Source organism: Acyrthosiphon pisum, chromosome A1 (genome assembly GCF_005508785.2).
Source record: "Acyrthosiphon pisum isolate AL4f chromosome A1, pea_aphid_22Mar2018_4r6ur, whole genome shotgun sequence".
In the NCBI taxonomy this organism is placed as follows: Eukaryota; Metazoa; Arthropoda; class Insecta; order Hemiptera; family Aphididae; genus Acyrthosiphon; species Acyrthosiphon pisum.
Genome location: NC_042494.1, coordinates 72,886,802 through 72,904,927, shown reverse-complemented (window position 1 = coordinate 72,904,927; position 18,126 = coordinate 72,886,802). Strand labels below are relative to the sequence as shown.

At 30.4% G+C, this 18,126-nt stretch overlaps 1 protein-coding gene across 5 annotated transcripts in view; it reads right to left on the bottom strand.

Moving 5' to 3' along the window:
* LOC100163425 (neurobeachin) overlaps positions 1-18,126 on the bottom strand; it is a 171,270-nt gene that overhangs the window by 75,697 nt on the left and 77,447 nt on the right. For 2 of the 5 annotated variants that reach the window (XM_029487465.1, XM_029487467.1), the window contains exons 17-38: positions 17,870-17,978; positions 16,487-16,568; positions 16,230-16,381; positions 16,000-16,164; positions 15,750-15,926; positions 14,137-15,655; positions 12,904-12,984; positions 12,276-12,486; positions 12,062-12,215; positions 11,692-12,006; positions 11,534-11,632; positions 11,303-11,468; positions 11,003-11,158; positions 10,012-10,094; positions 8,914-9,094; positions 8,183-8,479; positions 7,548-7,674; positions 7,359-7,467; positions 6,581-6,759; positions 6,341-6,488; positions 6,132-6,264; positions 5,735-5,871 (exon numbers count right to left, since the gene is read on the bottom strand). In XM_029487465.1, coding sequence (XP_029343325.1) covers positions 5,735-5,871; positions 6,132-6,264; positions 6,341-6,488; positions 6,581-6,759; positions 7,359-7,467; positions 7,548-7,674; positions 8,183-8,479; positions 8,914-9,094; positions 10,012-10,094; positions 11,003-11,158; positions 11,303-11,468; positions 11,534-11,632; positions 11,692-12,006; positions 12,062-12,215; positions 12,276-12,486; positions 12,904-12,984; positions 14,137-15,655; positions 15,750-15,926; positions 16,000-16,164; positions 16,230-16,381; positions 16,487-16,568; positions 17,870-17,978 — 4,780 coding nt within the window. Of the gene's footprint in view, positions 1-5,734; positions 5,872-6,131; positions 6,265-6,340; positions 6,489-6,580; positions 6,760-7,358; positions 7,468-7,547; positions 7,675-8,182; positions 8,480-8,913; positions 9,095-10,011; positions 10,098-11,002; positions 11,159-11,302; positions 11,469-11,533; positions 11,633-11,691; positions 12,007-12,061; positions 12,216-12,275; positions 12,487-12,903; positions 12,985-14,136; positions 15,656-15,749; positions 15,927-15,999; positions 16,165-16,229; positions 16,382-16,486; positions 16,569-17,869; positions 17,979-18,126 lie in introns of all 5 variants that reach the window. The other 3 variants (XM_029487466.1, XM_029487468.1, XM_029487469.1) reach the window with 3 other exon arrangements.

Genomic DNA, 18,126 nt, shown 5'->3' with positions numbered 1-18,126 from the left:
TCCCAACGCTATATATATGCATGCATAATATATTAACATATAATGTGAATAAATATGTACCTATAAATATAGATAATAATGTTCGCTTTATATTAGATGTCCAACCTTCTCCACCAAGGAAATTCGTCTAGAGATGCCACTGTGGCTATATTATTATAGTAACGCGACTGCAACGAGAAAAATATATAACTAATGTTACCAGTCTTTTTTTTCAAAACAGTTGTATTGACGTCATTTAAATTAATTATGATTTGATAGCTAATTGCTATGAAGTAATATGGAACACTAAACCGACTTTAAACACAATATTTTAAGCTTAACATTGTGTTCTATATAGGTAAAGTAGAAAATCGTGATAATACCGGCTTAATTTTGTTATTTATTTTGAATTTGCATAATATGTTTATGATCAAATTGAAATAATGTACATACTAACATATTATTTTAATGAGTTGTCCCACAGTGGAGCAACAACGCACAACTGTCAGACGCATCTCACGTGTCCACCGTTTCTTATTGGAATATAATAAATAATGGCCGAAAATTTAGTTAAAATGCCCCAGCACAGCGTGCAGTCCGGTAACTCATAAATCAAACATTGTTGCGACTACTTATACATCGGTTGTGTAAACACCAAACATGAAACCTTACGATTTTTTTTTCGGATTATCTTTTATTATCATCGTGTTCCAAATTATACAAAATATTTTATGAAATCATCTGTCATTTGTAGCGATAGAAATTGTAGTTTTATATATAGTACCAGTTTATATTAAAATATTAAAACGGTATTATGGATTACCTATTTAATGTAAATACTCAGAATTTAAATAACAAAGTTAAATGGGTATAACCTAGCTATTTAAATGAATTGTAATCCAAAAATATGCTATAATCATTGTTTCGCAATTAAATCAAAAAATATATATACTAAAAGCCATAAGCCATATATTATACAAAATTCGTGTAGATCCCTATACTGTTAACTTTTAAATACCCCCTAATGTAATTAAAACAGCGATTATATCATATATTTAATAGGTATACATATAATTGATGTGAATACCTACCCAAATAAAAATTAATTATTTAATCTTATTTTAGATTTTAAAAATCTTCGCAGTGAAAATATCTATTAGTCGTGATTATATAATTAAATAGGTAATAATATTTATTTTTGTATTCCTATGGATTAATAAATGTTATAAATTATATTAAGTTTATATATTAATTTGTTAGTAATACCTAATTCAACATTTTTTGACTAAAGAAATACCTCTTTGGCTCTTTATATGTTTGTATAATAATTATTATCCGTTTATATGGACGGATTATATTAAAACAACGATGCTCATATTTTTAGTTATAATGTTTTACTAAAAAAAATTGTATTTTATGACATTACAGTAGATTGGTCGTATATAAGACAAATATAATATACCCAACCAACCGAAATTTATCTCATCGTCGAGAATCTGAATAAAAAAATTATTAATTGTCAAAACGAAATAAAAATTAACTAACGATATCATATACATGCACTTTTACAGGCGATGATCAAGAAGCGTCGCCGAATCGAGAACAGGTTGTTGGAGAAATAAATCCTATCCCCCCCCCCCCCCCCCAAAGCACTAAACGCCACGTATCCCGTCGAGAGGCGCCATTTAGTCATACACTCCAGCAGCGTTCAGCCACGAATATTTGTTTATCCTCTATCCTTCCCCGGTTCTATATTATTCCTATCGCTTATTTTACTTTTGTATTTAAAATAAATATATTCACTACATGTAGGTAGGTATATAGGTACATATACCTATGCATATCAACCTACAATATCTCGTCGTAAATATTACCACGTTAATTAATAACATGGCGTTACCCTTTATTATACACATACACATATTATTATACAAGCATATTCCATGTACCTACAACGTTGTTATTATATTTTTTTGTGCGTCACAATTTCCCATAAAACGTATTATAGTCTGCAATTTAACATGATATCTTACCCGGCGAGCGAAAATATATATTTTCAGGTGCGACCTCTATTTTAGTATAGGTACAGCGTGGTACGCCTATAATATGTGCACGGCTTATACCTATAGTCATAAGGCTGACAGCGAACGAATTCGATTACACACAACGGATTTCTAGCACTATTAAATTTATTTTTATTATTATATTGTATTAGAGATAATATTATCTTATTATATTATTATATATATACCGTCCAATGGGACGGCCCCGCAGGAGGAAATTAAATACACGTCGTTACAACCATTGTACATGTCTACATATATTAGCCATATCAATCGTCTAGTTTGTTTTTTAAAATGTATTTCAGTTATATATTATATTCGTGCAAACAGCGATGATTCATCACGTCGCACTCTTTAAGAATTATAAGCAATAATTGTGATTTGACTATGAATTGGTACTATGTGTGGATCGTTTTTACAAAAACTGTCCGCAATTATTTGTTGAACGTTCGATTAAAAATAATACGTATTTCCATTGTTGAATAAAATATATTAAATATAATATTATCACTGTAAACACGCGATTATAATTACCTCAATAAAAATCTACAGTTTTCCAATTTGGCGTTGAGAATATCGCGGATCGTTGAGTTTTAATTAAGAGGACATTTTTTGTTAAATACGGTTTAATAAAAACCTATATTTCCGTTTTAGCAATGTAAATTACCTATATATAGACACCGCAGTAATCATCTAAAACGTATTGTCCGTGATATTATTGCATAGTTATTATTAAATTGACGTTTTCGAATTTAATAAATCCGCCGAACACGGTACAGACTCATTTCAACTTGCAAGCACACTTGTACTGATATTGACGGTACAGGTACCTACTCGTCGACAATTCGTCATTTTAATAGAAACAACTTTTTAAAAAATGTCTAATGATTATAAATGCAAATAACTGATATTACAGTTTTTTGATTTTGAATAAATTACGCAATATAACCAATGTTTGTAACTGCAGCACCTCTTCTTCGTGTAGGTATAATATCTTGTTAATATCAATTCCGTTTTCCAGTGTACACAAGTCGTAAATAAATCTTTAAAGAGCTAGCCGACGGCGACCGCTGATATTTTCGTACATAAATGGGTATTTTTTTAGTTCACGGCGGTAGTCCAATCGTCAGACTACAATAACGAGGCTAGGCGTAAAACTAATTAGCTATAGGTAATCTGCTTAATGTTTTTCATCTCTCGTCCGCTGCTACTCGGCTTCGTCGGTCATCTGTATTTGTATACTATATCGTAACTTCGACGCGGCCTGTAGTATAATATAAGTCGGTCGTTTACACGCAAAATCGTGGCTGCCCCCACAGGAGCGACACGCATATTATAATTCAGTCTGTAATGGTCGTTTGAGACACTCGTCTCGTAATTGATTCTACCGAAATATATAGTATTATATTTCTTCAACGGTAATCTACCAGTGTGTGCGTGTGTATGTGTGTACAAACAGTAGTGTTTGATAGACACATGACGGTGGCCTCAAGTCATAATAATATGGATAGTAACGACGAGACGACGTATAGGCCTCTTCTCGATGCCCCGCCATTATATACTATTAAAGGTATAGACGTTTATAAAAATATATATGTATATATATATACCTATATAGAATATAATATATTGAATTACAATAATTTTACTATTTATCATCGAACCCGCGTAAACATATTTCCTGCACATACGCGGTCTGATCGGACGATCGACCGCCGGTATATGTATTATTATGCTATAGATACGACGATGAGTTATGGTTATCGGATATGCAATAACCTATCAATATTTTACGTCAGTCAATTATTTATGTTTACCATTAGGTTTAAATACAGCTGGCGCATCACTCGCTGTTTTTATGGACACCACCGCATGGTTCACATATATCTAGCCAGGTATAAACCTGCCGATAAATACACGCTCACGCAGGAGCAATCTGTTTCGTCATGGAAAATGTTTAACAGTAGCTGAACTCGGATTTCTAAAATGCCACGCATATTATTAATATAATATATAAGTATAGGTAGGTACATGTATGGGGACATGCGCATACGTTTAATATTTATGTAAGCAAATTGTATTAGGTTGTAATTTTTTTTTTTAAATTTAATAACACGGTTTTAGTGTTTTAAAATTTTAGTAGGTATATAGGGATAAAAATCACATGTATAAGTAATATCAATATTATTTATATACCTAGTCGAACGTAGGAATACCATAAGTAGTCTGTTTCTAAAATCCATAACCATGAATTTATGAAATATGCGTGTATAATAATATAGACACTGCACTGAGTGGCGCAAATCCCTAGGTTAGGTTCCCTAGGTGCGGGGAGGCACTGGCTTCTCCCCCCCTCCCCAGAAAAACCATTTAAATAATAATAATGTTATGGTAGGTTTGTGTGTTCATGATGGGTCCTAGCAACTGATAAAGGTTGTATAATTATGTTGTAAATGCAATATTGTATGATTAACTCATAAAGATTAATGATGCTATTGGGGGTGCCGACTGCAGGTAGGTTTGCTCCATATAAAAATATAATAATTTGCGCCGCTTTCTACACTAATAAATATGCATTGTAGATAGGTAAGTAGATATTTAAAGCTTGTCCAACTTAACCTATACGAGACAAACAAAAAGTGTACATTTGCTTAAAATATATTATACCGGAGTCGATTCGACATTTTAAAACAATTTATGCGACAATCTAGATTCAAATTCAATTATATCAAGATTCAGGGTATAAATGAATGGTTAGACACGTTGTGTCGTTGAGTATTATCAATGCATTTTTAAAAATTCAACAAAATACAACTGAAAGCTTAATTGTGCAGAAAGAGAAGATAAGTAATTTTCATAATATTGGCCGCTGAACAGCTGGTGCGTGTTATAAAATATTTTCAATATAAGAATTAATTCGTGATGAAGTCCCCTGTAACATAATATATTGACAAACATAATGAACGATGGGACGTCCAATACGATCCCTACAACAATGATCACTGAGAAAAAATTCTTCAACGTGCATGACATTGATTTATTATAGTTTTTCAATGATCAATTTACATCAAAAATTGGTGTAGTTAAAGCATTTATTTGTCCAAAACCAAGGCCGATAAGACTTGATTTATATTGAATGTACTTTATATTCTTTTGAATGTTTACAAAGTAAGCAGTAGGTACCTATAAACATATCAGTAGGTACTTATAAAATGAAAAAATATATATGTCCGTAAATTCGTAATCGTAATAAGGACAAAATAATCGATATCATGTTCACATTGTTTCAATTGTCTACCACGACCATGTTTATTAATCCACTAAAGTGTAATTTGTATATACTTAGAAAATACAATTTTCAATATTATATTATAACACTGATTAGTCCAATACCTACATAAGTTCAAAATCCTAATACTAGACCTTAGTCAAAAACGGAACGTTCTAACTATTCAGTAATTAACATATAGTTTGGTTAGGATGCATAATTTTGAAGGGACAATGCCACAATAAGCATTCAGCCATAAATGTTTAAAGACCTACTAAATACGTTGTATATATAGCCATTGATTTCGTTGTACAATTGGACAATATATCTGAGGTCCATGTGCGAATAATTGTTCGAATGCAAACAAACATACCTATCTATCCATCATGAATAAGTCAATACGTTTATAGAACCAAGCACTTACCTCGGGATCAAGTTTTTTGAATTCAGGATCATCTTCGTCGACCTCAAAGTACAATTCTGCAGATGTTATGGACACGATACCAGGTGCAACAACTCCAGCCGATATTAACGACGCTCTTGTGCTGATGTTTACTGGCCCTACACGAAACAAACAATAACACTCTCTACAAACTGATATCAAAAAAAAAAAAAACTATTAAATAGATTTACCGCGTAATAAAAAATATATATAGAGGTACCAATGAGTGGTGGGAGGGGGATATAGATGGCAGTAACATAACACAATAGTCATACCTTATAGATTATATGTATATATTATATTCTATAGGTTTGTGCATAATATTATTATATAGTCGAATTTCACGGTAAATATGCTAAGCGATGATGTTATCACTTACCAACGAGGTCAGCGTCTAGTTCTCTGTCATCAGTCATTAGTTCCGAATCATCGAGTAAGTCGGATGACTGACTGCCCGGACCGCTTTGGGTGCTCATAGCCACCAGTTGAGCGTGAAAAACTTCTTCTCTGGCCTGAAATAATAACGAACATGCGTGGGTGTTAATCGAACCGGAACGAAATCCAGATAATAATATTATGTCCGAATACCTGTAGTATAGCGTCTTGCGGTGCACCGTGTTCTAATGCAGCCTTCAAAGTTGCTTCCGGATGGGTCGTTCCCCGCGGATTGGGCACAAACCGTTTGCGCCGTCTCGCATCGTCCTCCCACACGTCCAATTTCCAAAACTGAGACATTCTAAACAAATAGTGACGATGGTGTCCAGTGTTCATAGCATAAATTTAACGACAAGTTCTATGCACGGAAAACTACCGCCGTAAGGTACTTACCTTATGGGAATGTTCTCGTGTAGATAGCCCCAAGCACCGTGTTTATTGGACAATATGTTACAAATTTTGTCCAGAATGCGACTTGCGACCACGCTGTCGCGACGTCTTGCTGCTGTTATCAGGTGATCACACATTTTTTCTTCTTCACGGCGTTCCAGCGTTGTCAGAGCACAATGGGCCTAAAATATAATAGTAAATTATAGGGCGGGAAGTGAGATATTTCAGTCACGGGCGACGTGTGCGGCACGAGCCGCAGTCGAGAGCCACATTTCGCCCAAGACTGAAATTGCGTTCCTGCACGAGCCACACATACTATTTTTTTGTCACGCCTCTGCATTCATCGATCACGGCAAAGGTAATGCAGTGATCTATGCAACAACTAGACTATAATTATACGACAACAATATTTCATGAAAGAAACAATTTGGTTTTATTTATTTTAAGCGTCACGCGTGGAGGTTATAATACGAATATAAGATGTACCTAACCAAAATTTTATGTTGTGTAAGGACCGTGGTATAAATTTCAGTGTCTGGTTTTGCACGCGTGATACCTACGTACGCCTAGCACATTTCCATTTTACCACCTGGCACTTTTTAGGATTTACACTTTACCGCCCGCTGGACGGAAAAAGGACGCTTTCCAAACGCTTCAACCGCAATCGAAAACCAAACATCGGTGAAGGCGACAAGACGTGACAAAAATAATATTTACCGCGGACCTATATATTATAATATTGTGATTGATTATTAAAATATTAAATATTATAGGTACGAACTTCAAAATCGGCGTGTTTCAATACGTCATCAGCTCTCATCCTGTTCAATATGAATTCGGCTTCATTGGCTACGCGGACGATATGATCTTTCATGGCATGTGACAATAATCTAATAATAATAATAAAATAAACTTGTCATCGATGGTCATCGAGACTCAACAAATTAATCAACTCTTTTAATACACTTACCGTCCTTCGTTAATGAGTTCGATAAAAGCAAGACCAGCGTGTTTTTGTAACGAATTTTGCCATTCCTGAGAACACAGTAACATTACTAGTTCGACGACCGACTGACTATTTTTAAATGTCGTCAATCCTAAAATTAAAAATATATTATTCATTAAGTCGTATTAATTCACTTTTTTCTTTTCGAAACACAAACTGTTATTGAGTTAATTCTTTCAGTTAATGGTTTATTTATAAAATTGAACCATAGCATACATATATATATTATACCTATACATTCTAATTTAAAGCAATGAATACATTTTTGTATTAACTCATGACGTGATCATAATCACAATTTATGTAGGTAGGTACTTATTGATTTATAGAAAATGGGAAATATAATATTATTTATAAAGTAAATGTAGATACAATGTATTTTAATGTGAATATTGTAATGGAATTAATAAAATATTATTTAGGTTTTTAATAAATTATGAATATATTATATTATTATGTATATATTATGTACAATAATATACCTTTATCATTAATTTATATAGATATACATAATATATTTATTATTTTTTTTATTATTAATGTATTTATTCTACTAATTTTCTATATAAATAGCAGCAAACCTAATTCAAAACAATTACCTTTGCCTTCCATTAGCAATTCTTGACCATGGGAACCAACAAGGGTCTTAGACAAAAACGGAGCAAAGTCGACCATTATTTCACGTAAAAGTGGGCACACGGAACCCAGTGCTGCTTCCAACTTGTGTGTAAGAGACGCCTCTCTGTTGGGCAAATGCGTCTGATGGGGCAAGTTTACATTTTTTAAGCCGAAATCTTCAACGTTATGCCCAGGATTTTGCATGTTCACATTTTGTGTAGTCGATGTTGGGACATTGACCACAGATATTTCACTGAGCGGTTTGTCTCCACGTATATCTGCCAATAACCACAGAAATTATTTTTTTTGATGAGTAAATTTTCAAATGTTAGATGGAAATATAAGTAATACAATAAAAAATTGCAGTGTTTGATATTGCAAAACAATTTTAGACATTTAGTTTGCTCTGATAGTTAAATTAAAATTATATAAAACTTTGCAAATACCAGTTTTTTCTTTCATATTAATCAGCAATTGCTTAAATAAAAAACAAATAAAAAGACAATTATACACAGCAATGAGCAAAGATATAAAATTATTCATTAATAGTTATTTCTGAAAATCTTAATTAAATGCCAATAGAATCAGTGCGGTTGCTTTCGCTGTTAATTAATATTATCATGAATTTATATATTGTGTATTATTTATACTATCGAATACATTACATAGCTAAATAGCTTGTAAGTCAGCGATTAATATTATTCTATCTAACCTCTATGTATTCTTCCATCATCTTCATTGTTAGACTGAGAGTCCTCATTAAGATTTACATCAGTCCAAGCTTCTTCATTATGAGCAGATGCTATGGTACTAGCTTTGACATCAGTATCATTGCTTTCAGCATCACTGCATGCAGCTGAACTTGTTGATGCTAATTCTTCAGAGCATGTACTCTAAACAAGCATTGATAAAAAGTATGATTATTAGGTATTATTAGTTTATAATTTATATATATTTTTTAAATATTACAATAGTAAAATGTTATTGTTCCGAAGACCTGGATGACCAGTTAAATAAAATAAACGTAAGCATAGGTGCGCTAAACAAACTAAAATATAAACAACACGTTAATCAACAGTGTCAAGTACCTATAATAATATGTATAATACATAATTTGTCAATCGTTGCTTTGTGCATATTAATACCTAATTGTTGTGTTACAAAAAACAGTGTGTTATGGGTTGGCGCTCTAAGCCAGTACCTTTTTTGGAGCCAATATAGTTTTGTTATTTAAGACATTACGGCGATAGCGTAAGTTATAATTGTTGAATGATGTTACTGGTGGAACTCTGAGCAGTTGCTACACAAATGAACATAAAACAACACAATAGAACAATATTCCACATTCTTGACAACAAATATGATTTATGACGCAATTGATAAATATTATAATTTATAACCAATAAGTACTAACACAAAACACAGTCGTCCCTAGGCAAGTATTATGTGCTTTTTTTTAAAATTATTTGAAATATTTATAACATTGAGGTTTATTGAAAAGGTTGATTCAAAGAACATTTTATCGCCAAGAAGTGTACAAGCATTGAGAGTTAGTTAGTTACCTAAACTAAACAAAATTAATAACAATTAATATTGTCAAATTAGTAAAAAATGAATAACATTCACAAAATATGTAATGCTTCAAATTCAATAATGCAAATATTGAATACAATTTTTAAGATAAAATTGTTTTAACAGGTAGGTACTTCAAAATATATAAGATTGTAAGAGGGTATGCTCTTAGAACTAAGATACATTTTATTGTTAACCAGTGGATGACAATGAAAAATAATAATAATAACTAATTTACCTTGTTGCACGGGATACTTGGCACTTGTGAAGTATGATTTAAATTATCCATTGATGTCATCATCATATTATAGTCTTCCTCATCTGCTGAAACAAATTTGTATGATTTTCATAGTATAACGTAAATTTTCATGTACATTGTAATTGACATGCCATCTATTTCTAATGCCAGTTAAACAAACCAAACGAACTGATTTTTTTAATTAATTGGACATTTTGGAAATTAAACACGCATACTACCCTACTGTAAAAATGTAAATTGATTCCATGCATGTCAAACACAACTAGTAGTTAAATAAAAATGTAACATAAATATTGTATTACGAATTGCATTGAATAATCAATAAAATTGAAAGTATTAGTTGATTTAAACTCATTATTATATTAAAAATAAAGTCAAATAACTGAACATTGCAATTAATAAGAAATAATATGAGATTTTATAAGAGAAATGCTATACAATTTAACACTAACATGATTAATATATTTGGTGTGTTTAAGTATAATAAAAGAGTAATTATGTAGTTTTTCTTTTTTAAATACTAACTAATTATAAATTTCCTTTAACATGTTTAAACAACGTTTAGTATAAAATGAAATATAAGGACATTATTTTTTCAGTACATTTTTAACAGTATAATGCATATAGATTATACAACAAATACATACTAAATTGATATATTATAAAGGTCAAATCAGTTTTTTCAAATTCTGTAATTGACATAAATAAATATTTACAAGTCCATACACTTTGGAAATAGTATCTCTAAATAACAATATTTTAGGCACCAATAAAAATTTAACTGTGGGGCAGTGAGCCAAATTAATGAATGAAGATAAATACTAGCTACACTAAAAATAAATAAAAAATTGAGCGTGGAGCTTTCTATTTATTTATTTTTTTTATTTACAAGCATAACACAGTGCTATCTAAGGCCAAATCAAAAATTGGACAAGGATAAAAAAAAACATTTGGTAGAACATAATCTGACCTTGTTGTCCTAACGAGGGCGCAGCGTAATGTGACATAATGTTGCGGTGGCCGAAGTTATGGGGCATTTGTGGATCTATCGAGTGAGACGGAGGTAGGAATTGAGGATAGACATGATGGGACCATTGAGGAAACAACGGTCTTGTACCATGACAATCTGGGCACAATAAGAATTCAATTAAAATTCCAGTTCAAATCAATGGGACACAACATTTAAGTGCCACTAAACTAGTCTTAATGGTGTGTGAAAGGTTACGAAGTAAAATTAATATTATGATTAATTATTGTTAAAATATATTACTTGGCGGAGTTTCTGATCGGGTTTGGTTATTGTTTGTTTGAGCGTTCCCGTGTACTTGTAGCATTGCTGTCGGTGGTTCCAATATGTCTCTATATTTGGATACCATCAGCACAGACACAAAATAAACAATAGCCAATGATAAAAATTGCGCTTGCTTGGTTTCCTCCTAATGTCAAAATAAAACAAAAATGTTTATTTAACTATATAATAAGGCATAATAGACATTTTTACCACATCTCTGTAAATAACTGCACGCAAACGATTAATATCCATTTCTTGTAATAGTTTTTCTGGATCACGTATGGGATTTGTGGAACCATCGATTAAACTCTGAAAGAATAACATATTCAAATTCCAGTAATTTTACCATAATAATAATTACCATTTACCTTAGGTGATGATTGACCAGCTCGTATAAGCGATTGTAAATGTAACTGTTTAGGGTTATTTGGTTGCGAAGGTAAGACCAACAGACGACTGCGTTCTTTGCATTCTAAACAGTTACGCACGGCATTTGTGCATACTAATCGCAGACATTGTCGTAGTATTCCACCACTTGACATGTTCTTTTCTGTTTCTAATTCAGAGAAATTGAGAGAACTTGCGAATACCAATACGTCAGCCATGTTGACTAATCTTTGTAGTAGGGACGCAGCCACTTCGACCGTCATTCCTTGGGTAGGTTCCATTATATCTAACTCACTCTGAAATTGTAATAAAATTAACAAAATTCCATCTCAGGTTAAATGTTTTTCTTACATTAGGCGATGTAGCGGACGCAAGCAATGGTAATAGCCCACCGCAAGCTATGATTAAGTTATCTGACAACTGCGAGATCAAATGTACAGTATTGACCACAAAAATTGCATTCTCGGCTCCATTAACGAAGTCCAAAACAGATTTGGTCGAGTGGCTATAAACACAATAAATCAATCAATTGTTCAAGCTGTATTTCAATATACCAATTTGTTACCCTCTCCAGACTTGAATGTTGGATTCAAGTGAATAGAGTACATCTGATAGTAATCTTTGATGAATGTATGACCATTTGAATTCTGGAATTCTAAAGGGAGGTCTGGATGGACCTGGATTAAACATTGGTCTCGTATCTATATTTGGTGCAATTGGTTTTTTCTCAGTCTTTTTACTTTTTTTGTCTTCAATCCCATTTACTAAAGTAGGTTCTAAAATTAAAATAATGTAAAATAGGTGCTTATAGTAGGCCACAATAAAATTAAGTTATATTAATAATAATTATATTAAATAAAATTATATTTATGTTATGAATAAGACCCAGATTTGAATGTAAAATGTATAATTGTTTGAGAATTCCCAGGGAGTGCCCCAGAGTAGGAACTATTTTAGTATATCAATAACTTATCTCATCAATTAACGGCTGTTGTATGCTTGGGACTCAAACCTAGAGATGTTCGACAGTCAAACCAACAACAACTAATTGGTCAGTTGATGTTACATTATAATCGCATTAATTTTATAAATTTCATATTTTTGTTCGTTCAAGAAAGGTTTAGGTCACTTTATATGGACATTATAACATTTAAATTTGAGACCTAGTAATTATAATTATTTTATATTATTACCCGATGTTTCTAGACTCTTGTTTTCCTTAATATTGTCTGTAACACTGTCAGTCAATGGTAAAGATTTATTTTTTTCTTTTTCTGAAATTCAAAATACAACTATTAGAATTTTAATGTACTAACAACTAATGAATGACATAAAAAGACATTATTCTAATCTGTATTCTGGAGTAAAGTCTTCTTGTCTATTATATTCATGTTAATTTCTTATATATTGTATTAAAACTCTAATATTAATCTTATTATTAGTAATATGTTTATTGTAAATGTATTATCTATCTGTACTTGAGCCTAAATTGATGGGCTGAGATTCTTTAAGAAGAAAATGTTAAAATGACTTGTAAAACAAAACAAAAAAATCAATACAAATTACCTATAAATTAAAAAGTTATCATCTTTCATTTTATAAGACTTAAATACAGTCGAACATGGTTAAATCAAAATTGAAGGGACTGACCAGAAATTCTGAGTTATTTAAGAATTCAAGTTATCCAAAGACAATACAACTATAGGAAATTCTTGGGATCAGTGAAAAAAGTTTGAGGTATTGACGATTTTGAGTTAAAGAAGTTTTATTTAACCACGTTCAACTGTAATATGATATATAATTTTCAAGTTTGAAATAAACCAAAGTTAATATAAATTTGTACGATTTATGTCTATGCGGGTTGGAAATTATAAAACGAACAAGTACTTACAGGTCACATGGCAGTATTCTACACATAATTAATTAAAATTCTAAAAATAATTTGAAAAATAGGGGTTAAATAATATGTTGAGTACTTCTTTTTCGAATATTTAGTTATAACAAACTAATAATATGTCAAACAAAAAGTCTTGAATAAAAACAATAAAAATGCAAATTAAAATGTGTTCCATTTTATCACATTAAGTTCTTAAATATAATCGTAACTAATTTTCAGCTAATAATCGTTATGTTGATATAACAATTGTTTTTTGTAGTCGATATAAATAATTATAACAGTATGGTATACCTAATATAATAATAATCACAAGCATAATAATAAGATCTCGGTTAGACATTAAGGTATTCAGAATGATCACTTTTTGTGTTGGGATCCTATATAGAAAAGCTACATCCCCGCGTGAACACCGAGTAGCCAGGTGTGCCGGACCGAAAGTTATGCCCTTAGATAACATGGTTATCAATACTAGTTTTTAAATACTAAATACTATTTTTGAAAAATATGCCAATATTATCATATATTATACCTGCTACGTCGTTCACATCTTCTTTAAACTCAGTTTCTGTTTTATTACAATTTTCAATAATTTTGTCATTTTTTATGTCAACTTCATTTGCTTTTACAATATCGACATGCTCTATTACTTCATCTACATTGTCATTTATGTTATGGATGGTTTCAATTGTATTATGAACATTTTCTTCTATTTTATCAATATTTTCTTCTATATTATTAACTTTTTCTTCTATTTTGTTCTCATTTTCTGCTACATTATTAAAATTGTCTACTACTTTATTAACATTTTCTTCAACTTCAATATCATATTCTGCAAAATGTTCAATATCCCCCTCTTTTATTTGTTGTTCTTTGATTGCTTCTGATGTGTTATTGGACGGAATTTCCACTTCATTATTGCACTCTATGGACGGATTAAATTGAGGCATATTATCATCATTAACAATGCTGGTAAGATCATTTGCATTCAAATTGATTTTTTCTAATTTTTTTTTCGGTGTATCATTAAGTTCATTTGGTGTTAAATACGCCTCTGAACAATCACTATCGACAGTGTCAAATGTCTGAACTGTTATCACAGATATTGGTTGAGCAACAATATTTTGCTCAATATTATTTTCTACACCATTTTCATTAATTTCATGCTGTAAACATTCTGAATTTATGATTGTTTCACTATCACTACTATTACTAATACTGTCTTGATTTAGATCATTGCTATTTATTTTTTCTTTCACGCTTTCATTAGATCCTGAATCAATCATTATCGCAATTTCAATATTTTCTTTTTCGGTAATACTATTATCTTTAAGATCTTCACTTAGCAGAGTGTTAATACTATTATGTATTTCAATATCTTTTGATACTATGTCTTCACCATTAGATATTATATGGTTTTCAATTGTTACATCAAAATTACGTTCAGTACTTTCATGATCAACAGGTAAAATGTCACCATTTACTTGCAAATATTTTTCAGTTATTGAATTGTCTAGCTGAATACTATTTTTGACAGCAGTATCCAACATTTTAATTTCTTCTGAGATGTTTAAATGCGTTTTTACATCTTCAACCCCTTTTAATGGAATCACATCGTTAACTTGTTCAATAATATCGTTTTCATTTTTCTTGTTCAAATCTAATAAATCTTGTTTGTTTTCTATTACAGTTGGGACTATTTCATCAATTGTTGTTTCATTAGGTGAATCTAAATTTTCATTTTCATTTTCTTTAAAAACATCTTCAAATTTATTATCATATTCTTTTGATATTTCTTCATTTGATTTTACAATTTCTATTGTGGAGCTTAATTCATTACTCTGAGTTTGGGTTTTTAAGGTGTTATTCTCTTTTTTACTGTCAGTAAAAGTTTCTAGTTTTGTAGTTTCACTTAAATTTAATGACTCTTGATTATCAATTTCACTCTCTCTTAATGTAGTTTCAGAATTTGTTGGTAACTCTTGTTCATCTTTTTCTTTACATTCTTTGAGCACTGGAACGTCTTCTACAGGTGTACTAATAGTAGATTCCTGGAATAACAAAAAAGAAAAATTCTAGTTATTTTAATTATATTATAATTGTACTATCATAATGTATAACTATTAAACTAATTATTAAACATACTGGAGTTTCAGATGGGGAATGATTTATGGGTGGTGCTGGAGGTTGGTTTTCCCAACCAGATATGGTACTGATTGGACGTTGCTGACGTAAACGTGGGTCTGTAATGTTGTCACTACGTTGGCGCTCATAGTGTTCATACATTAAAGCAAACTGAAGTTTAAACTCTTCAAAGGATACCTGTAATTATAATGTTATATTTTAATCGAGGGTTTTGATAAAATTATAAAAAACCAAAAAATATAATAATTACCTTTGAATGTACAATGGCTAAAGTGTCAACCCACACTCGCCAACCACCATACTCATGTTTGATAGCATGATGCAGTAACATAGTGAATAAGTTATAGACCATGTCGGACACTTTTTGCTCTTCACACGTTCTTGGATGAATATACGCCATTGCTATCAGCCATTCCTTGTATAAATAAGAAATTGATTTAACAACATTCAATTAAAATATCCCTGAATTCAGTAACTCACTTGCCAAACAGACATTTGCAATACTGTTCTTCTATTCTCACGATTATTACTACAAAGTATTGTCATGTCAGATAAAAACAATTTCTTTACTTCTAATAATTGCTCGGATGGTTTGGCTTGACGAATCAGAGTAGCTACTACTTTAAGAATCACTAGAATAAATGAAAATATTAAGCACATTATAATATTTTATTTTACTATAAAATAAAAATAAAATTATTATAAAATAACCCAGATATTTGAAAATATCAACTCACTAGGATTTTCTAATCTGCAATTACTATCAGGTTCTGGATGCCTAGTATAAAGTATTTGTTGACTAATCCGTTCGGTTAATATCTAAACAAAACAAAATAAATATATAACAAAAGTATAGTGTCACTATAGTACTAATACATTATTATATGATAATAGTACTATAGTGACTCAACTGTTTTATTATTGAATTTATTTGTATTTATTAATTTAAAAATCAGTAATATAAGAATTTCTCTAAATTATGTAACTGATCAATTAATTAGAAGATTTTAACTTCATTGTACTTTAATTAAACACAGTAACACATGGAAATGGATTTATAATACATAATATTTATTTTAGTTTTATTAATATAATTTATAAAACCCAATTAAATATTTTAAAAAATATATTAATATTGAGCATTTACGAGAAACATATTTTTATGATAATAACATGCACTACATTTTTTTGTTCACCAAAAAAATGACATCACGACTTATGAGAAAAATAAACCAGGTTTCAGACATACCTACATAAGACACCAAATGTTTACACAAAACAAATTACAACTTCATCTGTGCAGTAATAAAGAATGTATATATTTGTTAATATATTTCAATGTTTTAATTCTAAGAGATAAGTTGACATTAAAATTAAGTATACTTCTTAGACCTATAAATGTCTATGATATGTTTACCTTAAAAAATGGGGTGACTTTTGTCTGGTTAAAGTTGATACTACAATGGTATAAAAATTTGGTATCCAAAATTATTATGGAAAATTTAGTTTTACCTTTAACAATATTGAATTGACATTTTCTTAGTTAAACTATATTAAGGATTCAAATTTCTGGTCAGTCCGTGTATATTTTTATTGCAATAATTAAATCAATTTTACGTATTATAAAATCAGTAAGAAAAAAAAAGTGGTCCAATATATTGATCCATTGAAATATCCCCTAGGGTATAACACTCGAACAGTTGAGCAGAGCAGTGTTTTTATTATATTTTTATTATATAATTTTCAAAATCATATAAAACTTATAAAACGAGATGACAAATATGATTCACTAGGGAATATAGCAAAGAAATTTATTCTAAGCAATAAAAACTTTACCACTATAGCAATTGAGTAGGTAAAAAAAACCCAATTTATGTCACTCTACATATTTTCTTCTTAAGGAGACTTCATTATCATAACTTATGAACATTAATTCTAAATTTGAGTTGGTTGGAATCAAATTAGTCAAGTAAGTATACATGTTTATATTTTATAATACATTGTATAATAGTTTTATAAATATATAGTATTATACATTATATTAAAATTTAAATAGTAACAATAGATGTTTTGTACATAGTATAATCTTTTTAGTAAAAAAAATAAAATATGTTTCTTACCTCATAAAGAACATTATAAGTGGGTAGTGTAATAGTTTCTTCGTTTAACATTAAACGTTCCGACAGCAAAGTATATAAATTATAAGGACTCATCACATCATATTTTCTTCTAAAATAACAAAACAATAATAACTATTACTATGCATAATATATTTTTACCTCTAGATATATGAGTCTCAGCTGAGTTCTTTTACTTTTAATAATACTCATAGAAAAATAAAATTGTAAAACCGTTGAATAAAAAAACAACTCTATTA